General features: G+C 43.0%; 1 protein-coding gene across 1 annotated transcript in view; it reads left to right on the top strand.

Annotated features, from left to right (window-relative positions):
* sik2b (salt-inducible kinase 2b) overlaps positions 1-26,721 on the top strand; it is a 68,038-nt gene that overhangs the window by 27,031 nt on the left and 14,286 nt on the right. Inside the window, exons 4-6 of the mRNA XM_036964956.1 lie at positions 13,055-13,216; positions 20,883-21,007; positions 21,847-21,970. Coding sequence (XP_036820851.1) covers positions 13,055-13,216; positions 20,883-21,007; positions 21,847-21,970 — 411 coding nt within the window. The remainder of the gene's footprint in view (positions 1-13,054; positions 13,217-20,882; positions 21,008-21,846; positions 21,971-26,721) is intronic.

Genomic DNA, 26,721 nt, shown 5'->3' with positions numbered 1-26,721 from the left:
GCGAGTCTTTCTGGCTAAGTCTCTAAGAGCTTTACACACCTGGATTTTACAATATTTGCACATTATTCTTTTGAAAATTATTCAAGCTCTGTCATTACTAGACAGCCATTTTCAAGTCTTGCCATAGATTTGCAAGCAAATTTAAGTCCAAACTGTAGCTAGGCCACTCGGGAACATTCAATGTGGTCTTGGTAAGCAACTCCAGTGTATATTTGGCCTTGTGTATTAGGTTTGTCCTGCTGAAAGGTGAATTTGTCTCCTAGTGTCTGTTGGAAAGCAGACTGGACCATGTTTTCCTCAAGGATTTTGCCTGTGTTAGCTGTATTATTTTTATCCTACAATACTCCCTAGTCCTTGCCAATGACGAGCATACCCATAACATGATGCAGCCGGCACCCTGCTTGAAAATATTAAGTGGTACTCAGTGACACTGTGTTGGATTTGCCCCAAAGGTAACTCTTTTTATTCAAGACATGAAGCTAACTTTTTTTTGCAGTTTTGCTTTAGTGCCTTATTGGAAACAGGATACATGTTTTGGAATATTTTTATTCTATACAGGCTTCCTTCTTTTCACTTATTTAGGTTATTGTTGTGGAGTAACTCCAATGTTGTTGAGACATCCTCAGTTTTCTCCTGTCACAGCCATTAAACTCTGTTTCAAACATTGGCCTCATTGTGAAATATCTGTCCAGTTTCCTTCCTCTCTGGCAATTGAGTTAGAAAAGACACCTGTGTCTTTGTAGTGACTGGGTGTATTGATACACCGTCCAAAGTGTAAGTAAGAATTTCACCATACTCCAAGGGATATTCAATGTCTGCTTTTTATTTTTACCCATCTACCAATATGTGCCGCCCTTGTGAGGCATTGGAAAACTTCCTTGGTCTTTGTGGTTGAATCTGTGTTTGAAATGCACTGCTCGACTGAGGGACCTTACAGATAATTGTATGCGTGTGCTACAGAGATTAGGTTGTCATTCAGAAATCCTGTTAACCTCTACGGGATCGGTGTCCTTCCCACTGTTGAGCTAACATGTGCTAATGTGATTAGCATGACGTTGTAAGTAACAAGAAAATGTCCATGTCTTATATGGGAGGAAAGCTTAAATTCTTGCTAATCTAACTGCACTGTACAATTTTACAGTAGCTATTACAGTGAAAAAAACATGCTATTGTTTGAGGAGAGTACACAACAACAACTGGTTTGATACATTCACCTCTGAAGGTAAATAATGTACTTACATTGAGTAATCTTGCTCTGATTTGTCATCCTGAGGGTCCCAGAGATCAAATGTAGCATAGTTTTGTTTGATAAAATCCGTTCTACAGTTTGAACCCCTGCTGTGTCTGCCCCCCCACCCCTACACACGTGATTATTACCATATCATTTGTGTATGTTCTCTATAGTTATGTACTTGAAAATATATAAATTGACCAGACTTTGAACAGTAATGCAATGGTTCATTGGATCAGTAAAACTTTGCACATACACTACAATCTAAATTACATCTAGACTCCTAAGTGATATAATGGCATTTCCCTTGCATTTCAAAGCTGATGGAACAGGTTATATTTCACCATATATAATGTGTTCTCCTACATTAATTTCACATTTCCACTAACGTCAGTGTTGAGAAAAAGGGTCCGATCCTCTACACTTTTATTGCATGCAAACCTATTATTTGACTTGTTAAGCAAATTTGTACTCCTGAACATATCTAGGCTTGCCATAACAAAGGTGTTAAATACATTTCAGATTTTAATTTTTAATTAATTTGTAACTATTTCTAAAAACATAATTCCATTATGTGTGTGTGTGTGGGCCAGTGACCCAACATCTCAATATAATACCTTTTTAAATGTAGACTGTAACTCAACAAAATGTGGAATAAATCCAGTAGTGTGAATACTTTCCGAAGACACTATGTTTTTCGTGTTCCATTTTTTAAATTTTCTTACACACACTCTCACATCTTAGGGTGTGTGATTTTGCCAAGTCAGAGTAATGCATGTATACAAGAGGTTCAGGAGGAGGGAAATGTAGCAAATCAAACAGTTGATGCCTTTTGGATGGTCATCATGTGTGTGTGCACAAAGCAGCGATACTGCACTAAATAAACAGACTGTGTGTTTGACACTGCGTCTCCCCGTGCCTGGGTTATGCCAGGGCCAAGCTCAGAGCTGACACTGGTGTTGATTCTAACAACAGCCATCTTGTTTTCACCACGACTGATAATGAAGGGTACAGAGTAGGGGCGAGTGAATGGGACAAAGACGACTGCATTGATACCGGGGCCGCATCCCAAATGACACCCTATTCCCTTTTTAGTGCGCTTCTTTTGACCAGGGCCCTTAATGTGTGCACTACATAGGGAAATAGGGTGCCATTTGGGACTCTTTCCGGGGCCGTATTGGCTTCTGTGGCACTTGGAAGACTTGCAATCAGCCTATTATGATAGAAATAGACTGGACTTGATTGTGCGCCCAGTACATTGGGTAACCTCATTTCAAAGAATCCTTAGATTGCTTCGCAGATCATGTCTAGGTATTACAGAACCATTTTGTCCCCACTTATTGTGCTGTAAGTCATGATTGCGTGATGTAATATGGTTAGGTAATGCATCAACATCATCACTGAGATTGACAGACACGCAGCAAGCAGCACAATAGCTGACGTAAGTAAACAGGATTATAATGTTCTGTTTTCTTCCACTATAAACAGACATCCCTTCCACTTAACATCAATCTAAAGATCCACCAAGCTACATTTGTACAACTTGACTGAGTAGCTGGCTGTCAAGTAGCTTCGCTTAAAGCCACAATTCTTTACCCATTCACCAGAAAGCACTTCACCCATCTTCCCCTACCCCTTTCAACAGCCCCCCCCCCCCCCCATTTCTCCTTCACCCAAATCCAGATAGCTGATGTTCTGAAAGAGCTGCGAAATCTGGATCCCTACAAATCAGCCAGGCTAGACAATCTGGACCCTCTCTTTCGAAAATGATCCGCTGCAATTGTTGCATCCCCTATTACTAGCCTGTTCAACCTCTCTTTCGTATCGTCTGAGCCACTCTAGACCCAAACTGTTACAGACCTATATCTATCACGCTCAAGGTCCTAAACCATATCATAACTGCCATCGATAAGAGACAATACTGTGCAGCTGTATTCATCGACCTGGCCAAGGCTATCGACCCTGTCATTCACCACATTCTTATCGGCAGACTCAGCAGCCTTGGTTTCTCAAATGACTGCCTCGCCTGGTTCACCAACTACTTCTCAGACAGAGTTCAGTGTGTCAAATCGGAGGGCCTGTTCTCCGGACCTCTGGCAGTCTCTATGGTGGTGCTACAGGGTTCAATTCTCGTACCGACTCTTCTCTGTATACATCGCTCTTGCTGCTGGTGATTCTTTGATCCACCTCTACGCAGAAGACACCCTTCTGTATACTTCTTGCCCTTCTTTGGACACTGTGTTAACTAACCTCCAGACGAGCTTCAATGCCATACAACTCTCCTTCCGTGTCCTCCAACTGCTCTTAAATGCAAGTTAAACTAAATGCATGCACTTCAACCGATCACTGCCTGCACGTGCCCGCCCGTCCAGCATCACTTCTCTGGACGGTTCTGACTTAGAATATGTGGACATCTACAAATACCTATGTGTCTGGTTAGACTGTAAACTCTCCTTCCAGACTCACATTAAGCATCTCCAATCCAAAATTAAATCTAGAATCAGTATCCTATTTTGCAACAAAGCATCCTTCACTCATGCTGCCAAACATACCCTCGTAAAACTGACTATTCTACCGATCCTTGACTTCGTCAGTGTCATTTACAAAAACGCTCTACTCAACAAACTGGATGCAGTCTATCACTGTTTTGTCACCAAAGCCCCATATACTACCCACCACTGCGACCTGTACGCTCTTGTTGGCTGGCCCTCGCTTCATATTCCATCGCCAAACCCACTGGCTCCAGGTCATCTACAAGTCTTTGCTAGGTAAAGCCCCGCCTTATCTCAGTGCACTGGTCACCATAGCAGCACCCACCCATGCACGCTCTCCAGCAGGTATATTTCACTGGTCACCACCAAAGCCAATTCCTCCTTTGGCCACCTTTCCTTCCAGTTCTCTGCTGCCTATGACTGGAAGAATTGCAAAAATCACTGAAGTTGGAGACTCATATCTCTCTAACTTTAAGCACCAGCTGTCAAAGCAGCTCACATATCACTGCACCTGTGCATAGCCCATCTGTAACAGCCCATCTGTAACAGCCCATCCAACTACCTCATCCCCATACTGTTTTTTTTTTTTTGCTCCTTTGCACCCCAGTATCTACTTGCACTTTCATCTTCTGCACATCTATCACTCCAGTGTTTAATTGCTAAATTGTAAATATTTCGCCACTATGGCCTATTTATTGCATTACCTCCCTTTTCTTACCTCATTTGCACACACTGTATATAGACTTTTCTATTGTGTTATTGACTGTATGTTTGTTTATTCCATGTGTAACTCTGTGTTTGTGTTGCACTGCTTTGCTTTATCTTGGCCAGATCACAGTTGTAAATGAGAACTTGTTCTCAACTGACCTTCCTGGTTAAATAAAGGTGAAATAAAAAAACACATGTAAAAAAAAAAATCGCTGTTTAGAAGTCCTATTTATAAGCCTACTGCTCTCGGTCCGTGTCCATCCAGCTTTGTCCTAGACTCTGAGTGTCAACTAGCTAGTTGTCTGGGAGCAGATCTAGTCTGTCCATCCCATAGAATTACTAGAATAGACATTCCTATACAAGTCAATGACTTAAACTGTTTCAATAGGTCTATTTCTACGATCCATCCCAGCCCTATGGAGTTTGAGTCTGGCAGGGTAGTGGGTGCCGGACACAGTGATAGCAGCCATTCCAACCTGTCTGCTGGCTAGTGAGCCTCACCCACCCACCCACCCAGCCCTGCAGGAGTGGATCAAACCTGGAGAAATTGGGTCAACCACAAATAATGAGAAGGAGCGGTGGAACAGAACCTCCAGGCAGAGGAGAGGGGGGGAGAGAGGAAGGGGATGTCCATTTGAATTTGGAAAGGGGGTGTAAAAATGTAGGCCATGCATATTAACTGCCAGAGAGTGGGTGGGTGGGTTTTATTGACTAGGCCTGAACACATCTGTCTTCTTGATAGAGTGCCCCGGCGAGATTAATTTTGCCTGTCAACTTCTTTTGTCTGCTGCAATAGTTGGGTCTATAATGTTTTTTCTTCTGTTACTCAGTAGGTATCTGTTTTTTTTTCTGAGCTGAAAAGGCTTGGCTACACTGTTGACTCACCTAGCTGACACTAGTATCATCTCTTTGCTGGCTGATTTGACCTGGGGCATGCTCGGTAAGTGTTGGATTGTTTAGCCTATGGGTACGTCTTTACTTCAGCACTAAGTTTCGGAGCTGAGACGTTGAAGGCAGGAGAGCGTCGTTATTGCCCTTGTTCGGTGGGCAGGCTCTGCTTGGCTGTCTGGATGCTGGCCAGCACAGAAATTTACGGACGCCGGGTCCTGCTCTCGCTCGGCTCTCCAATCTCTTCTAAACCTGAGCAGCTGTTTAAAAGATTACACATCTCCCCAACAGACCTGGAACTCGGTGCTCTTCTGAGCTTTTTCCTCATTGTTTTTAACACCCTGTCCTAGATCTGTGATTCATCATTCACCCCCCACTCCCCCTCTCTTTTTCCCAAAATGCAACACTTCTTTGACTGAGTACACCTGACTGTGCTGCCATGTTGTCGGTCCTCCTCCTTGCCCCTTCTGACGTTCAAGCAGTGCATTACTCATACATCTACTGGTGTGATGAACATGCTTTTTTTTGTGTCATTAGCCCTTAGCGGAAGCACTCCGGAGCGAACCAAACGCTGTTGCTAGTGTGTGAAAGGAACAGATTACGCTAACAGTGAAGCTGAAGGTCTGGCTTGCCAGGGCTGGTTTACCTTCTAGCTAGTACAGTGCCTATAGAAAGTCTATGCCCCCTTTAACTTTTTTTCACATTTTGTTGCATTACAAATAGGGATTAAAATGATTTTTTTTTGTGTCAACGATCTACCCAAATACTCTGTCAAAGTGGAAGAATTCTAAGATTTTATAAAGATTAATAGAAAAAAAACACATACCTTGATTAGATACAGTGCCTTGCGAAAGTATTCGGCCCCCTTGAACTTTGCGACCTTTTGCCACATTTCAGGCTTCAAACATAAAGATATAAAACTGTATTTTTTTGTGAAGAATGAACAACAAGTGGGACACAATCATGAAGTGGAACGACATTTATTGGATATTTCAAACTTTTTTAACAAATCAAAAACTGAAAAATTGGTCGTGCAAAATTATTCAGCCCCTTTACTTTCAGTGCAGCAAACTCTCTCCAGAAGTTCAGTGAGGATCTCAGAATGATCCAATGTTGACCTAAATGACTAATGATGATAAATACAATCCACCTGTGTGTAATCAAGTCTCCGTATAAATGCACCTGCACTGTGATAGTCTCAGAGGTCCGTTAAAAGCGCAGAGAGCATCATGAAGAACAAGGAACACACCAGGCAGGTCCGAGATACTGTTGTGAAGAAGTTTAAAGCCGGATTTGGATACAAAAAGATTTCCCAAGCTTTAAACATCCCAAGGAGCACTGTGCAAGCGATAATATTGAAATGGAAGGAGTATCAGACCACTGCAAATCTACCAAGACCTGGCCGTCCCTCTAAACTTTCAGCTCATACAAGGAGAAGACTGATCAGAGATGCAGCCAAGAGGCCCATGATCACTATGGATGAACTGCAGAGATCTACAGCTGAGGTGGGAGACTCTGTCCATAAGACAACAATCAGTCCTATATTGCACAAATCTGGCCTTTATGGATGAGTGACAAGAAGAAAGCCATTTCTTAAAGATATCCATAAAAAGTGTCGGTTAAAGTTTGCCACAAGCCACCTGGGAGACACACCAAACATGTGGAAGAAGGTTCTCTGGTCAGATGAAACCAAAATTGAACTTTTTGGCAACAATGCAAAACGTTATGTTTGGCGTAAAAGCAACACAGCTGAACACACCATCCCCACTGTCAAACATGGTGGTGGCAGCATCATGGTTTGGGCCTGCTTTTCTTCAGCAGGGACAGGGAAGATGGTTAAAATTGATGGGAAGATGGATGGAGCCAAATACAGGACCATTCTGGAAGAAAACCTGATGGAGTCTGCAAAAGACCTGAGACTGGGACGAAGATTTGTCTTCCAACAAGACAATGATCCAAAACATAAAGCAAAATCTACAATGGAATGGTTCAAAAATAAACATATCCAGGTGTTAGAATGGCCAAGTCAAAGTCCAGACCTGAATCCAATCGAGAATCTGTGGAAAGAACTGAAAACTGCTGTTCACAAATGCTCTCCATCCAACCTCACTGAGCTCGAGCTGTTTTGCAAGGAGGAATGGGAAAAAATTTCAGTCTCTCGATGTGCAAAACTGATAGAGACATACCCCAAGCGACTTACAGCTGTAATCGCAGCAAAAGGTGGCGCTACAAAGTATTAACTTAAGGGGGCTGAATAATTTTGCACGCCCACTTTTTCAGTTTTTGATTTGTTAAAAAAGTTTGAAATATCCAATAAATGTCGTTCCACTTCATGATTGTGTCCCACTTGTTGTTGATTCTTCACAAAAAAATACAGTTTTATATCTTTATGTTTGAAGCCTGAAATGTGGCAAAAGGTTGCAAAGTTCAAGGGGGCCGAATACTTTCGCAAGGCACTGTAAGTATTCCCCCCTGAGTCAATACATGTTAGAAACACCTTTTGGCAGTGATTACAGCTGTGATTCTTCTTGGGTAAGTCTCATAAGAGCTTTGCAGACCTATATTATGCAATATTTGCCCGTTATTATGTTAAAAATTCTTCAAGCTATGTCAAGGTGTTGGAGATCAAGTCATGCCATAGATTTTCAAGAAGATTCAAGTCAAAACTGTAACTTGGCCACTCAGGAACATTCACTGTCTTCTTGGTAAGTCACTCCAGTGTAGATTTGGATTTGTGTTGTAGGTTATTATCCTGCTGAAAGGTGAATTCCTCTCCCAGTGTCTGGTATAAAGCAGACTGAAGCAGGTTTTTCTCTAGGATTTTGCCTGTGCTTAGCTCCATCCCATTTATTTTCATCCTCAATAATTCCCCAGTCTTTGCCAATGTCAGGCATACACATACAATGCTGCAGCATGTTGGAAAATAAGGGGGCTGAGTGTTGTTTTGGATTTGCCCCAAACATAAGGCTTTGAATTTAGGCTTTGCAATATTACTTTAGTGACTTGTGCCATGCATGTTTTGGAATATTTGTATTCTGTATGTGTGTATTTTATGTATAGGCTTCCTTCTTTTCACTCTGTCATTTAGGTTAATGTGTAGTCACTACAATGTTGTTGGTCCATCCTCAGTTTTCTCCCATCACAGCCATTGAACTCTATAGCTGTTTAAAATCACCAATGGCCTCATGGTGACGCCTAAGCAGTTTCCTTCCTGTCCTGCAGTTCAGTTCAGAAGGACGACTGTATATTTTATGTGTCTGGGTGGTTTCGTACATCAGCCACAGCATAATTACACTGCTCAAAAAAATAAAGGGAACACTTAAACAACACAATGTAACTCCAAGTCAATCACACTAATGTGAAATCAAACTGTCCACTTAGGAAGCAACACTGATTGACAATAAATTTCACATGCTGTTGTGCAAATGGAATAGACAACAGGTGGAAATTATAGGCAATTGGCAAGACACCCCCAATAAAGGAGTGGTTCTGCAGGTGGTGACCACAGACAACAATTTTTGTGTGATTTGGTTGTCAGCACATTCAACTATGTAAAGAAAAAAGTATTTAATAAGAATATTTCATTCATTCAGATCTAGGATGTGTTATTTTAGTGTTCCCTTTATTTTTTTGAGCAGTGTATTAACTTTCAAAAATCATATCAACCTCTGTGTTGTGTTTCTCGTAATGTCTATTTCAATGCAATAGAAATAGTTTTTAGCACAGTGAACAACACTTCTATTGTCCAATGTCATGGTGTCAGCTAATTCCAGACAGACAGGTATCCAGGATCCAAAGTCCAAACTTTCTCTAGCGAGGGATTGGTCAGGTACGATATGGCAAGAGGCCGCTGTAGGCCTACTACTCGGTCTATTCAGAGAGGTTTATCACATAGCTGTGTTGTGTAGCTGCAGCAGCCCTAGCCCACCCAGTCTCTGTATTCAGAGCACCTCGCCACATTCCCATGCCAAGTGCGTTTTTCTTTTTTTTTTTATTAGTGACACGCCACAAAGAGAAGCCTCAGTCAAGAGGGGTAACGATATGAAATGTGGCACCCTCTCTAATCAGTGTAATGTTTTTCTCATTTCCTCTGAAGTTAACCATTTATCAGAAGCACTGTCTGTCTATAATGTCACAGTTTCCTGGAACTTTAAGCGTATTCATTCCCATCTGCATGATGAACTCTATGTATATGAGTGAATTATAATTCAGCTTAATGCTTGCTATTGCCCTTGCTCCATCTGTAATTGTTTTATCAAGCCCTCTTGTTTAAGCACAGGATGGTCAACAGTGTTATTGTGAGGAACATCGACCCCCCCCCCCCCCCACCTAAATTACTTGAAATGACTCGGACTCTAAAAACCCAAACTCTGGTTGGGCACCTGAATTTCTTCAACGTAATTTTGCCCTACTGTAGAGGGATATGGGTGCTCATTCCTCTCCGTCTCCTTCCCTCCATGCTATGTGAGGGTGTGAAGTACAAGCCTGCATGCATGGTTGCCTGCTGGTTGGAAGTGTGAAGAGGCCGTCATGAAACATGTTCCCCAGAGGCTGTTGATGAGGCTGGATGGGAAACGATGAATTAGGAAGTATTCATTCTCTCCCGCATTATATCTGTTCATGGGCCTGCAGGATTTGAAGGTTGTAATTGGCGTAACAAGTTTGATTTGATTTGACATTTGCGGATGGTTACAAATTATTATTTTTAAATGTCACATGCACTGAATACAACAGGTAGATCTTACCGTGAAATGCTTATTTGCACCATTTGATGAACTGTTCAGCAGTCTTGTGGCTTGGGGGTAGACGCTGTTAAGAAGCCTTTTGGTCCCAGACTTGGTGCTCTGTTACCGCTTGGATAGGGAATTCAGTGTGGATTATGCAGCGAGAATCATTTTTGGAGTTGCTGTGTGCGCTCGCATAGACTATTAGCATCATTGAATACTGTTTAAAGAAATATAAACAGAATCGAGCCATGATGAGTCCATGATTGTTAGATGGACAGGGGGAGTTTTTATATATATATATATATATATATATATATATATATATATATATATATATATATATATATATATATATATATATTATAATAGATTCAAATGTAAGCATTTGTCTCAGGGAAAGGGTGCGTGGCCCAAATAGTTTCCTCCTGTTTGTCCCTCAGAGAGGCAGCGTAAACGTCAGGACAGAAGAGTGTGATACAGCTCTTTGCGCAACATTGCAGCAGCCAGGGACGTTGGAGTTAGGTAACTCCCTCCCCCTCTTATGAGCAATTTTTATATATTTATATACACACACACAGTTGAAGTCAGGAAGTTTACATAAACTTAAATTGGAGTCATTAAAACTCGTTTTTCAACCACCCCACAAATTTCTTGTTAACAAACTATAGTTCTTGCAAGTTGGTTAGGACATCTACTTTGCATGTCACAAGTAATTTTTCCAACAATTCTGTCCAACAGACCGATTATTTCACTTATAATTCATTGTATCACAATTCCAGTGGGTCAGAAGTTTATATACACTAAGTTGACTGTGCCTTTAAACAGCTTGGAAAATTCCAGAAAATTACATCATAGCTTCTGATAGGCTAATTGACATAATTTGAGTCAATTGGATGTGTACTTGTGGATGTATTTCAAGGCCTACCTTCAAACTGCTTGACATCATGGTAAAAACAAAAGAAATCAGCCAAGATCTCAGAAAATTGTAGACCTCCACAAGTCTGGTTCATCCTTAGGAGCAATTTCCAAACGCCTGAAGGTACCACGTTCATCTGTACAAACAATAGTACGCAAGTATAAATACCATGGGACCACGCAGCCGTCATACCGCTCAGGAAGGAGATGCGTTCGGTCTCCTAGAGATGAATGTACTTTGTTGCAAAAAGTGCAAATCAATCCCGGAACAACAGCAAAGGACCTTGTGAAGATGCTGGAGGAAACCGGTACAAAAGTATCTATATCCACAGTAAAACCAGTCCTATATCGACATAACCTGAAAGGCCGCTCAGCAAGGAAGAAGCCATTTCTCCAAAACTGCCATAAAAAAAATCCAGACTACGGTTTGCAACTGCACATGGGGACAAAGATAGTACTTTTCGGAGAAATGTCCTCTGGTCTGATGAAACAAAAATAGAACTGTTTGCCATAATGACCATCGTTATTTGGAGGAAAAGGGGGGACGCTTGCAACCCGAAGAACACCATCCCAACAGTGAAGCACGGGGGTGGCTGCATCATGTTGTGGGGGTGCTTTGCTGCAGGAGGGACTGGTGCACTTCACAAAATAGATGGCATCATGAGGCAGGAAAATTATGTGGATATTTTGAAGCAACTTCTCAAGACATCAGAGTGGTGAGTTAAAGCTTGGTCGCAAATGGGTCTTCCAAATGGACAATGACCCCAAGCATACTTCCAAAGTTGTGGCAAAATGGCTTAAGGACAACAAAGTCAAGGTATTGTAGTGGCCATCACAAAGCCTTGACCTCAATCCTATAGACAATTTGTGGGCAGAACTGAAAAAGCGTGTGCGAGCAGGGAGGCCTACAAACACGACCAGCTCTGTCAGTAGGAATGTGCCAAAATTCACCCAACTTATTGTGGGAGCTTGTGGAAGGCTACCCTAACCGTTTGACCCAAGTTAAACAATGTAAAGGCAATGCTACCAAATACTAATTGAATGTATGTAAACTTCTGACCCAGAAATAAAATCTGAAATAAATCATTCTCTACTATTATTCTGACATTTCACATTCTTAAAGTAAAGTGGTGATCCTAACTGACCTAAGACAGGGAATTTTTACTATGATTAAATGTCAGGAATTGTAAAAAATAAAAATATTGCGTTGCAAATGTATTTGGCTAAGGTGTATGTAAACTTCCGACTTCGTGTGTGTGTGTGTGTGTGTGTGTATATATATATATATATATATATATATATATATATATATATATATATATATACATGTGATATATATATATACATGTGACGCCTCTAGCACTGAGATTCGGTGCTTTAGACCGCTGCGCCACTCAGGAGACCTTTATTTCCTCATGCACAAACAGGCCAGTTCTGAGTAACCTACCTCCTAGTTGGCTGATGAGGAAATAAATTGGTCAATCCCTTCATTTTGAATGTTTTCTGTGTGTTAAAGTAGGCATAGGCTATAATGTGTTTGTTACTACCCAGCGGAGCAGTGTCTGTGTTAGTTGGGCCTGTTAGGGCTGGGTCTGTGGGCTTGGCTGGCTGAGGGCCCGGGGGCTGACCCAGCACTCCTGGGTGTGGTGACTGACCACATGATTACATCCATGCGGGGGGATGTTTACTCTGCTTCATCAACCCGATCACAGAATCACAGGCCAGGCTCCTTATTGTGGCTCATCACTGTCCTGTCCTCTGTCGGCTGGCTGTCTGGCTGGGAGAAGGGTAGTTACTGTAAGAGTAGTTGAGCGAGTTGAGGTATTCCATGCCTCTGTGATTGTACTCTACAAACATGGATTTGGCTAAACAAACCCAAATGGAATTGTACAAGCCTAATACTGTTCAGGCATGAGCAGAGTGGTGATTATATTAGTTACACTGATGGATTTGGTCTAATATGTAGTCTAGCAAGCCTTAGCTAGGAAGAAGACTTTGAGAACACAAGTCTCCATGTTTGAGGCCTTTGCATCCTAGCCACCCCTGATTTGAATGTAAGACAGCTGAACTTATGACCCTCTCCCCCTCTCTAGACTACCTGGCCAAACACGGGAGACTGAGCGAGCTGGAAGCGCGGCGTAAGTTCTGGCAGATCCTGTCAGCGGTGGAGTACTGCCACAACCGCAACATAGTCCACCGAGACCTGAAGGCTGAGAACCTGCTGCTGGACGGACACATGAACATCAAGATAGCAGGTAGGCGGTCGGTGCATTAAAGCCAGAAGTTTTGTCTGTTTTCTCCTGATCCAATTACCTGTGGCGTTTTTGACAAAGTTACCTGAATTTTGCAACCCTACTCTTAGTGTTTCAGGGTAACCTAAGAATAATATTGGAATTGCCAGCGGGATGGACTGTGTGAGAGTTTCACAAAGTCATGAACCTGTAAATCGACATAGGCCTAGAAAATGTAAACCAAGTCTTTTATATTGCAGTGAGAACAACTTCACAACTTGTTTTGATCAGAACATTGCTGTTGGATTACATGGCCAGGAGCAATGACCTCAGTGACGGTTCAGTTCTGAAATGTCTAACGACCAGAGCAGGCCATTTGCACTGTGTTGAGAGGTAACCAAAGTCCCCCAGCTAGATGAGGGAAGCGGGAGCTGAAGCTAGGCCGTACTGCACAGAGCCCTGGGCTGCTGTTGCATTATCAGGAAGATGGCATTTTGAGCGGGCCAGTGAAAAATGTCATCGAGCATCTGTGAGAGTGCCGGGCGAGAAGGAGTGTTCTGAGTTTCAGACACGGTGATACGATGTGCGCATGCCCACAGAGTCCCCGTGTTCCTGCTCCAGGGGTGTTAGATCTAGGCTAGTCCGGACAGTGACTGATGGAGAGAGAGACGTGGCCCGGGGCTTCCTAAGATGCCTGTTTTCCCTTCCTTGGCCGTGTTCATTAGGGCACGAATGGAAAACGTTTCCAAACATTTTTCAGCTGAAAATGAAAATGAGTCCCTGTAGTCCCTCGGTTTTAGTCAGTTTTGTTCTGTTTGATGTCTAATGAACACAAACCAGTTTGTCTCTCTGGATGTAAGAGAAGATGATCAGTTGTTGTGAGTGGTGGCAGGTGGTTGTTGTTATTACCAAAGGCAATATCACCACCACAATAACTCCGATCCAATTGTTGGGGAAGGTACTTATTTTGAGAAACTGACCAATGAAACGACATTAACCTAGGATTACAAATACATCAGGCAGGCACACAAGAACATTGGTACATCCTGTGCTTTGCTTGGCTTAGATGAGGACGTTTGTTGTTTTGTTCAAGTCTCTCTGGATTTAAAAAGAGACTCACTGCACAGAGAAACAGATAAATATTCCCCCAGTGATATTTAACCCTTGTTTTACCTCACCGAAGGACATTGTGTGGTTCATGTTTCATCCTCAAATAAGAGGATTTACTGCCACATTAGTCCCCCTTTCTAAAGGTCTCCTTTTGTATACCCAGAACTGCCCTGGTGGTCAATCGCTCAGAAGCTCTGTGGTGCTGTGGTGGTTGATGGTCAGTCAAGGAAAGGTCACCCAAGTGCCAGGCAGCGGGGGGTGTTGCCTTTGTTTCCACTTCAAAGAGTGTGTGTGTGTGTGTGTGTGTGTGTGTGTGTGTGTGTGTGTGTGTGTGTAAGCGAGCTCAGCACGTTCTAAGAAGAAGCCAGATCATGCACTTATCAGGAAGCCTCTTAAGTGGATTGGTTCTGCTGCTGCAGCAAACAACATTTGATCACAGGGGTACACTGCTCGCCACCCCCCCCTTCACCCATAGTATGTCTTGTTTTATTGTTCATGGACCAAGCTGAAAGGCCACCCGCTACACAGAATAACATGTTCATGGTGCAGGTGTTATATCATCATTCAGCCACCCCCTCATTCATCCTCCCCAGTGGTGAAAGTCATTTGATATGGCCAAAATGTATGCTTTTGTACCTCAGACAGGATAATACTCAACCACACACATATTTCCCCAGCTGTATAAATCTCCATAGTAAGCTGAGCTCTCTATGCACTTGTATCAACTTGCGCAAGGACACATCGCATTATCCCTCATTATAAACACACAACCACTGTTGGCTACTAGCTAGCGTTGACTCCCCCCCTGTGTGAGTAGACGCTTTAGGCTAATATTTGGAACAGGAAGTAGTCTAGATAGTGTCTACATCCCATATTACACTTTATTCTTAATTTAGTGCACTACTTTTGACCAGAGCCCTGCTCAAAAGTTGTGCACTTAATAGGGAAAAGGGATCCATTTGGGACACAGTGTGATCGGGGCTGGGCGCGGCGTTGCACAGCCCACCGTCCACACATAGCGAGCCCCTGGCCTGTTGGGAACATTGACGTCAGCCAGCCGCGCTGCTCAGTATGCAGCCCGCAAAGTGGGTCAGCTCCTCTGATAAACCCTCACTCCTTCCTTAGTCTGCCTTAACATGCCTTGCCGTGACTCTCACCGTCATATCATTATCTCGCCTAGTCTATTATTTCATTTTTTATTTAACCAAGCAAGCCGGTTAAGAACAAATTTTTACTTACAATGACGGCCTCGGGCAGAACGACAGATTTTTACCTTGTCAGCTCGGGGATTTGATCTAGCAACCTTTCGGTTACTGGTCCAACGCTCTAACCACTAGGGTACCTGCTGCCCCAAAATCTACAACTTAATCTACAACTTACTTATAGGCTTGAGGTGTAGGATTGACCGCATCTTTTGTCTCTAGTTCAAATGTAGGCTAAATCTAGACGTACGTATACCATGCCTTCGCCTCTCATTTTCACATTTTAACCTTGATGCAATTGCATTGCTAGAGCCAATTTGACATGTGAGGTATAAAAAAAGGGGGGGGGAACATATTTCAGATTACTATCATTCAGTAAACCCAGATTCACAGTATTACTAGACTATAATCCAGACGTGCATAGGATGGATTTGTGTACATTTTAGATGACGGTTAAGAAACCTTGTGTTTTTAGATAGGCTAGTCAATGGCAATGCTGCCCTGCTGCTGTTAAGTGTGTGCTGTGCAGTCTGGTATACATCACACAGTGTTTCCTTTAGCTGGCAATTGCCCGCTTTTGCCTTTATGAAAAGGCCATTTAAATAAATCTGTTGCCGGCCAAAATGACTGGGAGAAAAATGCTGTTTATTCATTTATGGAAATACCAGTTGTATATAAATACATAGGACCGTCATGCTTTTCAGTCTATAGGGTAATTTGCATAATTTAGAGGAATTAAATTGGCCTGTGTATTTTCGTTAGTCATAATGTAGGCCTATCTTATTTATCCAGCACAACTATCAGACGCGCACAGCATACAGAGCCAATTTTGAGTGGGATTTCTGCTGCAGCTCCCAGTTGATTGCTGCTGGAGTAAAACACGTGCTTTTATAAGCCAATTCATTGTGCAACCATTCTAAAGGCATGTTGTTAACAGTTTTGGTGCACAATTCAAATTCTATGTTTTATTTCTCAACTGTTCATTGAAGCACACCTCCCATTAAAGTGCAGGCAACAGGCTATCATATCAGCGTGTCACCCACCACTTTACAATGTGAGCTGGAGGCAGTATATGCACTTTGAAATGATATGTAATTGTTTGAAAGCTGAACATTTTTTATTCCATGTTATGAGGCATGTCTTACCTTGCTTCAAAGTCGCCTATAGGCAAAATACGACCATGGACTTGAAGGTAATTATTTTATAAAGACTTCATAGGCGGTGCATGAGTTTCAAGGTTGGGGAAGATTACAATTTATTCTACTGTTTTGTGTGCCAGTTCTTATTTTCTATGTGTATTTTCATGGAACTGTTCCATTTCAATAATAATGTATTTTTTAAAATAGCTTTCTGTGAGGAATTATAGTTTTAATATATTGTCATTTGCAATGGATGTTAAAAAAAAACTTTGCTCTGGATAACACTGTCTGCTAAGTGACTAAAATCTCATGAGTACAGGAGGAGACTAAGCACGCACCCGAGTGGCCCGTGTTGAGGGTCAACATGGCGGATGTGTTGTTGTCTACCCTCACCACTTGGGGGCGGTCTGTCAAGAATTCCAGGATCCAGTTGCAGTGGGAGGTGTTCAATTCCAGCATCCTGAGCTTAGTGATGAGCTTGCAGGACACTATCATGTTGAATGCTGAGCTGTAGGGAGCCCTCCCTTCGGCAAATCTGACCACGACTCAATCTTGCTCCTACCGTCCTCAAACAGGATGTACCCGTGACTAGAACCATTCGACGCTGGTCTGACCAATCAGAATCCACGCTTCAAAATTGTTTTGATCACACGGACTGGGAAATCTTCCGGGCAGCCTCAGAGAATAACATTAATCTATACATACGCTGGCTCTGTGAGTGAGTTTATAAGGAAGTGCATTGGAGATGTTGTGACCATTAAAACCTACCATAACCAAAAACCTTTGGGTGGCGGCATTCGCGCGAAACAACTGAAAGTGCGAACCACCGTATTTAACCATGGAAAGAGGACTGGGAATATGGCCAAATATAAACAGTGTAGTTATTCCATCCGTAAGGCAATCAACCACGCAAAATGTCGGTATAGGGACAAAGTGGAGTCGCAATTAGACACGAGAAGTATGTGGTAGGGTCTACAGGAAATCACAGACTACAAAAGAAAACCAGCCATATTCAATCGTCACGGACACCGACGTACTGCTTCCAGACAAACTAACCTTCTTTGCCCGCTTTGAGGAATTACAGTGCCACCGACGCGGCCCGCAAACAGTCAAGGAGAGGTCCTTCTCCGTGGCTGACGTGAGTAAGACATTTAAGCGTGTTAACCCTCGCAAGGCTGCTTGCCCAGACGGCATCCCTAGCTGCGTCCTCAGCATGCACAGACAAGCTGGCTGGTGTGTTTACGGACATATTCAATCGCTCCCTATCCTAGTCTGCTGTCCCCACATGCTTCAAGATGGCCACCATTGTTCCTGTACCCAAGAAGGCAAAGATAACTGAACTAAATGACTACCGCCCTGTAGCACTCACTTCTGTCATCATGAAGTGCTTTGAGAGATTAGTCAAGGATCATATCACCTCCACCTTACCTGCCACCCTAAACCCACTTCAGTTTGCATACCACACCAACAGGTCCACATACGATGCAATCACCATCACACTGCCCTATCCCAAGAGGAATACCTATTTAAGAATGCTGTTCATTGACTACAGCTCAGCATTCAACACCATAGTGCCCTCCAAGCTCATTAGTGTGAGGGCACTCGGAGTGTGGTATCAGGAAAACGACCTCTCACTCAACAAAACAAAGGAGATTATCGTAGACTTCAGGAAACAGCAGAGGGAGCACCCCCAATCCACATCGAAGGGACAGCAGTGGAGAAGGTAGAACGTTTTAAGTTCCTCTGTGTACACATCACAGACAAACTGAAATGGTCCACCCACACAGACAGTGTGGCGAAGAAGGCGCAACAGCGCCTCTTCAATCTCAGGAGGCTGAAGAAATTTGGCTTGACACTTAAATCCCTGACAAACTTTTACAGATGTACAATCGAGAGCATCCTGTCGGGCTGTATCACCTCCTGGTACGGCAACTGCACTGGCCTCAACCACAAGGCTCTCCAGAGGGTGGTGCAGTCTGCACAACGCATTACCGGGAGCAAACTACCTGCCAGGACACCTACAGCACCCGATGTCACAGGAAGGCCAAAAAGAGAATCAAGAACAACAACCACCCGAGCCACTGTCTGTTCACCCCGCTACCATCCAGAAGGCGAGGTCAGTACAGGTGCATCAAAGCTGGGACCGAGAGACTGAAAAACAGCTATCTCAAAGCCATCAGACTGATTAACAGCTATCACTAACTCAGAGAGGCTGCTGCCTACATAAACTCACTAGTCACTTTAAACATTGCCACGTTAATAATGTTTACATATCTTACATTACTCATCTCATATGTATATACTGTATTTTATACCATCTATTGCATCTTGCCTATGCCACTCACCCATATATTTGTGTGCATATTCTTATTCTATCCCTTTAGATTTGTTTGTATTAGGTAGTTGTTGGGGATTATTAGATTACTTGTTAGACAGTACTGAACTGTTGGAACTAGAAGCACAAGCATTTCGCTACACTCGCATTGACATCTGCTAACCATGTGTATGTGACCAATAAAATTAGATTTTGATTTGTAGTCATTGAACAGCGTTCTTATGTAGGTGTTCCTCTTGTCCAGGTGGGAGAGGGCAGTGTGGAGTGCAATAGAGAGTGTCGTCTGTGGGACGGTATGCAAATTGGAGTGGGCTCCAGGGTGTCTGGGATGATGGTTTTGATGTAACTTGTGACCAACCTTTCAAAGTATTTAATGGCTACAGATGTGAGTGCTACCTTGACGTAGCACTTACCTTGACGTTCTTGGGCACAGGGACTATGGTGGTTTGCTTGAAATATGTAGGTGTTAGACTGGGTCAGGGAGAGGTTGAAAAGGTCAGTGAAGACACTTGCCAGCTGGTCAGCGCATGCTCTGAGTATGTGTCCTGGTAATTCTTCTGACCCTGCAAAATTGTGAATGTTAACCTGTTTAATGGTTTAGCTCACATCGGCTACGGAGAACAATGTCACACACTCGTCCGGGAACAGCTGGTGCTCTCATGCATGGTTCAGTGTTCTGGTCAAAAGTAGTGCCCTAGAAATTGAATAGATTGGCGTTTAGGGTTAATCTTGGACATTGGGTCTCACGGGGTCGACAATCACTCAGGGAGGGGTGAGCGCATCATTTGGCCGGAGCAATGAAGAGACTAAATCAATTTGAAAAGCTGTTGAACACTGCTTTGTGCCACAAGGTCCAACACTACCTGCCCCCATTACATAAGCCAGAATATTAATATTTGTATTTGTCGCAACGCATCTTCTTCCCTTGGCTTTATATAGCTGTGATGATGGTGATTTAAAAACAACTACTAAAAATAGTTATTCATCTGATAAATGTTAGTTGTTACAACAGGGTCCTTTAACACCATCGGGCTCCACAGATAACGGTCTCTCCATTCTCATACTCGAGGGCAACGACACTGAAATGTATTCAAATAGAATCTTAAACATAAGGAACAGACACGCGAGGGAGTGAGACAGAGAATGAAAGGGGGGTGTGGGCAATTTGCAAAAGTAAAAGTGAGAAGCTTCATACTGGTAAAAGATTTGGCAACACGTTGTTGGAAGTTGAATTTTAATGGAAGGCAGACTTTTTTTTTTTAGTTATGATTAAGATCAAGTTGTAAGTTTGTCTCTCGCTCTCTCTTCCTTCCTTGGAACAATCAGAACAGTCATTCTATGAGCTCAAGTCAGTCTCCTGGGAGATGACCTCATGAAGGCCCAGCTAGCCCATCAATGGCCTCAACACACAAATATGTGCATTACATATTGCGCATTACATATCGCATTGGCAATATAAAAAAAAGGTCAGGTTGTTCTACAGTGCGTCCTAAATAACACCCTATTCTCTAAATAGTGTGTACTACTTTTGACCAGAGTAGTGCACACTATATTTTGACCGTATGCACACACACATTTGTTTGTTCTAATCTGGAGCTAGCTTTAAAGCTACCCCTGTGCTATAGGTAGTCAGTGAATCAGCCACCTTCTGATCCTCTGACCCGTCTGCTGTTTCTCCCTCTACCTCGCTCTCTTTCTCCCTGAGTAGTCACTGTTCTGTCTGCATCTCCCTCTGTTCCGAGCCATTCCCTTCCATCCTTCCCTCACCTCTTACCACCCGTTGCTCACTTACTCAGCCAGCCAAATGTGCCCAGGCAGAACCCTCCATACTATCTATGGTCAGAAGAACTCAACGTGAAGGTGTGTAATAATGAAGTTAACCGTGTCATTCTCCCCTTTGTTAGATTTTGGCTTTGGGAACTTCTTCCAGCCCGGAGAGCCCCTGGCCACGTGGTGTGGCAGCCCACCCTACGCCGCTCCGGAGGTGTTCGAGGGACAACAGTACGAGGGCCCCCAGCTGGACATCTGGGTAAGACAATGCTCTTGTTTGCATCCTAAATGGCCTCCCTATTCCCTCAATAGTGCCCTATTGGCCTTGTTCCCAAGTAGTGCACTATATAAGGAATGGGCTGTCCATTTTGGGGACACGCCTGCTCTGCGATGAGTCACAAATACTGCTACTAGTACCTCGGTATTACACACCGAGTGTCCCCGAACTGACTGTACATTGTCTTTGAAACTGGACCTACTCTAATCATGGGCATTAGAAGCAATAGTGAGGCCAACCAATGTGCTTCCGATCAGATTAAACAAAGAGAAACCTGGGGCAAAGTTCTGCGTCCCAAATGGTACCCTACTCCCCACATAGTGGGGAGTAGAGCCCTATCCTTTGACCAGAGCCCTATCAAAAGCAGTGCACTGTATAGGGATTAAGTTGCCATTTGGGATGCAGCCTAGGTGCTCAACTGAGAGGTGAGATTTTTTTTAAGATACTGGACATGATTGCGTTAGGGGATCTGATTGTGAATCAACAACCCTAGTCTGCTGATCAATTGTTTGCTTTCCCTCTAAACCTTGCAGTGATAAGTTTATGATAATTACATCTTGCCATAAACCAAATAGCCCTACCTACCCTCTTTTTCAAAGGTGCCCTGAAAACATCATGTGCGAGCATAAGATTTCCCAACCTCTTTTTATAGCCCTCCCTGTTTTACGGCATATTGAACTCGCCCTCGCATACATCTAGGTGCCTTTGTACATGATTGATCTAGTTATGTGAGTGTAAAGATTTTTTCCACTGCAGTCCCTGACCTAGTGTGTGTCTGTCTGTCTGCGTGCATGCCTGCGTGGTTGGCTGTCTCAATGTAGAGTATGGGGGTGGTGCTGTACGTGCTGGTGTGTGGCGCCCTGCCCTTCGATGGCCCCACCCTGCCCGTGCTCCGACAGCGCGTCTTGGAGGGTCGCTTCCGCATCCCCTACTTCATGACAGAAGGTGAGACTCAATAACATAGTGCTTACACCCCAAAAAAGCCTGAAGTAACACCAATGCTCCTATGGAAAAACACCATCCGAAGCCAAACAGCAGTCTGTGTTGAGGTTGGAAAGGTTTTTGTTCGCTGGTGAATACCAGTAGAGGACATTAAAGGGGCAATACGGGATATGAAAAACAACAAAATGGTCACTCCACCGCTTGTTTTGGTAAACTGCTGAGGGATGGGGCTGTAGAATTTTAATCTCCTCGAATCAATGGCGACATAGTTAATTTAATAGTCCCCAAAAATGTATGTACCAATCCCGGATACCCCTTTAATTGGCTGCTTGGGGCTCTTCAGAATCCACTCTGTTGTGTCTCACCACTGCACAGGGGTCTAGCATGTAAGGAATACATTGAACACTTTTGACATGAGGCTCAACTGCATTGCATAAATACCTGTTCGAAACACCTGTCCAAAATGGAACCCATCTACTACTAGGGCAGGGAATTGCCAGCGACATCATGATACGATATATATATATTTTTTGTATTATATTTTTTTTTTAGGCGGTAGATCAGCTTTACTTTTGCAGATAGATTGTAGCTTCCATCAATGTAATTGGCTGCATCATTTCCAATCCCCCATATATTATTTTTGTAAATATATACAGTTGAAGTCGGAAGTTTACATACACTTAGGTTGGAGTTATTAAAGCTTGTTTTTCAACCACTCCACAAATGTCTTGTTAACCTCTCATGCTAGGGGGCAGTATTTTCACGTCCGGATGAAAAGCGTACACAAAATAAACTGCCTGCTACTCAGGCCCAGAAGCTAGATTATGCATATATTAGTCGATTTGGATAGAAAACACTCGGAAGTTTCTAAAACTGTTGTTTTAGATGATGTTTGTGCGTATAACAGAACTTATTTGGCAGGCGAAACCCCGAGGACAAACCATCCAGGAAAAAAAAGTTTTGAGGTCACTCTCTTTTCAATGGTTTTCATTGGGAATCTAGAATTCTAAGGCAGTTGCTTGCAGTTCCTTTCGCTTCCACTTGATGTCAGCAGTCTTTAGAAATTGGTTGATGTTTTTCTTTTGAGTAATGAAGAAGTAAGGCCGTCCAGAACGCGGGTCGAGTGAAGTGTACTGTTTGATAGAGGCACGCTACACTTTGTTTTCCTCCGGTATTGAACACAGTTATCCCGTCTTAAATTTTATTGATTATTTACGTTAAATACCTAAAGTTGTATTAGGAAAGTTGTTTGAAATGTTTGTACAAAGATTACAGGTAATTTATGAGATATTTTGTAGTCATGTGGCGTGAGTTGGAACCGGTGTTTTTCTGGATCAAACGCGCCAAATAAATGGGCATTTTGGATATATAACGACGCAATTAATGGAAAAAAAGGACCGTTTGTGATGTTTATGGGACATATTGGAGTGCCAACAGAAGAAGCTCGTCAAAGGTAAGGCATGAATTATATCTTTATTTCTGAGTTTCGTGTCGTTCCTGGCGGGTTGAATTATGATTGTCTGTCTTTGTTTGATAGGGTGCTATCCTCAGATAATAGCATGGTTTGTTTTCGCCATAAAGCCTTTTTGAAATCTGATACAGCGGCTGGATTAACAAGAAGTGTATCTTTTAACAAACTATAGTTTTGACACGTTGGTTAGGACATCTACTTTGTGCATGACACAAATCATTTTTCCAACAATTGTTTACAGACAGATTATTTCACTTATAATTCACTGTATCACAATTCCGTGGGGTCAGTAGTTTACGTACACAAAGTTGACTGTGCCTTTAACTTCTTGAGTGTAGGGGGCAGGATTTACCTTTTTGGCTAAAAACGTACCCATTTGAAACTGCCTATTTCTCAGGCCCAGAAACTAGAATATGCATATACTTGTCACATTAGGATAGAAAACACTCTAAAGTTTCCAAAACTGTCAAAATATTGTCTGTGAGTATAACAGAACTGATATTGCAGGTGAAAACCTGAGGAAAATTAAACCAGAAAGTGCTGTTTTTCCTGAAAGCTCTCTGTTCCATTGGATGCCTTGCCTCCATTTTAAAGGGATATCAACCAGATTCCTTTTCCTATGGCTTCCTCAAGGTGTCAATAGTCCATAGACAGATAGTTTCAGGCTTTTATTTTGAAAAATGAGCGAGAAAGATAACATCGCGTCAGTGGATAGCTGGGTGTTCGCAGAGTTTTGCTTGCGCAACAGAGTGGGGCAGCCATTGTCTCTCTCTCTCTCGTATTGAAAAAGCGACAGTCCCGGTTGATATATTATGGATTATATATTTTAAAAACAACCTAAGGATTGATTATAAAAAACGTTTGACATGTTTCTGTGGACATTACGGATACTGTTTGGAATTTTCGCCTGCGATGTCGTGACCGCTCGAGCCTGTGGATTTCTGAACATAACGCGCCAAACAAATAGAGGTATTTTGGATATAAAAATAATCTTTATGGAACAAAATGAACATTTATTGTGTAACTGGGAGTCTCGTGAGTGCAAACATCCGAAGATCATCAAAGGTAAGCAATTTAATGTATTGCTTTTCTGACTTTCGTGACCAATCTACTTGGCTGCTAGTGTTTGTAATATTTTGTCTACTGAGAGAGATGTTCTTACATAAACGCTTGTTATGCTTTCGCCGAGAACTGTATTGAAATGAGACACGCCAGGTGGATTAACAACAAGCTAAGCTGTGTTTTTGCTATATTGCACTTGTGATTTAATGAAAATTATATATTTGTAGTAAACCGTAGTCTGGATTTTTTATGGCGGTTTTGGAGCAGTGGCTTCTTCCTTGCTGAGCGGCCATTCAGGTTATGTCGATATAGGACTCGTTTTACTGTGGATATAGATACTTTTGTACCTGCTTTCTCCAGCATCTTCACCGGGGCCTTTGCTGTTGTTCCGGGACTGATTTGCACTTTTCGCACCAAAAAAAACGTTAATCTCTAGGAGACAGAACGGTATGATGGCTGTGTGGTCCAAAGGTGTTTATACTTGCGTACTATTGTTTGTAGGTAAACTGGGATATGACTACAGTTAATCAGGGTGATTTCCCCCCCCCCCCCCCCCCCCCCCCCCCCCCCACAAATAGACAGGTATTTTCCTTTCCATGGTAGCAAGATCTTATCTATTTTTGCTAACTTTCAATAAAAATGTATTGGAGTAAGATCATTTCTTTCTTTCGGGATATGTATACCGAGTATGGCCACATCCCTGTCAGACCATTTTATTGGTAAACTACACGGTAAAAGTTGCATTTTTTTGTGTATGTAATAAAGTTCACCAATCATAATTTGATTTTAATCCAGAGAGGTTAGAAAAAGTATCTAGATCCTCTATTATGCTGTGGAGGGATCCAAATTATGGATTTAAAAGAACATGAATCATTCACGTACAATGACACCTTTGTTTTTAAGCCCGGAGTTCTAACCCCTTAATATTATTGTTGTGGGGGTCAACAGGCTTTGTTCAGGGAACTATTTAGTCCTTGTTGAGAATGTAGGAGTGTTACTTTAGCCCCCTCGCCTGCCTGCCTGCAGATCCCCGGCCCACTCCGGTCCTGTTCCCTCCTTTTGCTTCAGACGAGAAGAACAGAGTGCCGTTTCCTCCTCCATTTCCTCCCTACGTGTTCTCACTCTCTGCTACACGCACGCACGCACACACAGTACGGTACAGAGGCTCTCTATAACAAATCGGGCAGCACTGTACTGTTAGTACACTGCTTTGTTTTACCTCCAGTACTGTACATTCTTTGAAGTCAGTATTGAAGTTGCCCTGGGCTATTGGGTGTAACATAAATCAGAGATAAAGAAAGCAGGGGTGGGGGGGGGGGGAGAAAGGAAGTGCTAACTGTCCCAGCCCTGAATATTTCCATGGTAGTGTCATAATGTACAAAAGAGAAAAGAAGAGGGTCAATGTGGATTACATAGTTTCTCTTTCTCTCGCTCATCCCTCTCTCTCATACCTCTCTCTTGCTGGCTTTCTCTCCCAGAGAAGTGCTCATTTGGCAGCAGAGCAGTCATCATGAATAAGACCGTAGATCGAAGGATGAGGATGAGTAGGTTGCTCGGGCTGAAGAGGTGAGAAGAGGAGAGACGCAGACTGGCGCGCACGCGCACAGAAACACACAGATGCAAACACACGCACAGCCTCAGCCCAGTGGGCGGTAATCCTATTAAGACCCTGCGGTTAGTGACGTCAAGCTCATTTAGCCGCTAACTGAAGGTTAAGAGTCCTCTCCATCCTCCTCTATGAGAGACGAGGGAGAAGGAGAGATGGAGAGGGATGGAGTTAAGAAATCAGAGAGTACGAATGAGAGGGGGATAGAAAGAGGACAACGGGGGGGCTAGAGAAAGAAGAGGGGACGAGCCCACTGTGCATTCCTGCCTGAGATCATTTGTTTTTCTTAGCGTGAGTAGTGGAGGCGCTCCTTCACTCCTTCCCTGTGGCCTGCCCTGCTTCAATAGAACCGCTTTGTTTCCCCCAACGTAGCGTTTCAGCTGGAGCTCTCTCTTCACTCAAATGGGGGTTTTCTTCCCTCTGTACTCTCGGTACATGGTACACTCAGTATCACTGTCCCGGGCTGCGTGTTGTTGTGTATGGTCTGATGTGTCAGGGGAAAATGTGTAAAGTCAGACGTGACAAGAGAACACTCTCCTCTCTGTCATCAGACAATGTCTCAAGTGAGGGCTCTCTGTAATGGTTCTGAGTACCAGGGATTGTACATACATTTTC

This window comes from Oncorhynchus mykiss, chromosome 27, assembly GCF_013265735.2.
Source record: "Oncorhynchus mykiss isolate Arlee chromosome 27, USDA_OmykA_1.1, whole genome shotgun sequence".
Classification (NCBI taxonomy): Eukaryota; Metazoa; Chordata; class Actinopteri; order Salmoniformes; family Salmonidae; genus Oncorhynchus; species Oncorhynchus mykiss.
The sequence above is the reverse complement of the archived record's forward strand: the minus strand, read 5'-3'. Positions and strand labels throughout refer to the sequence as shown.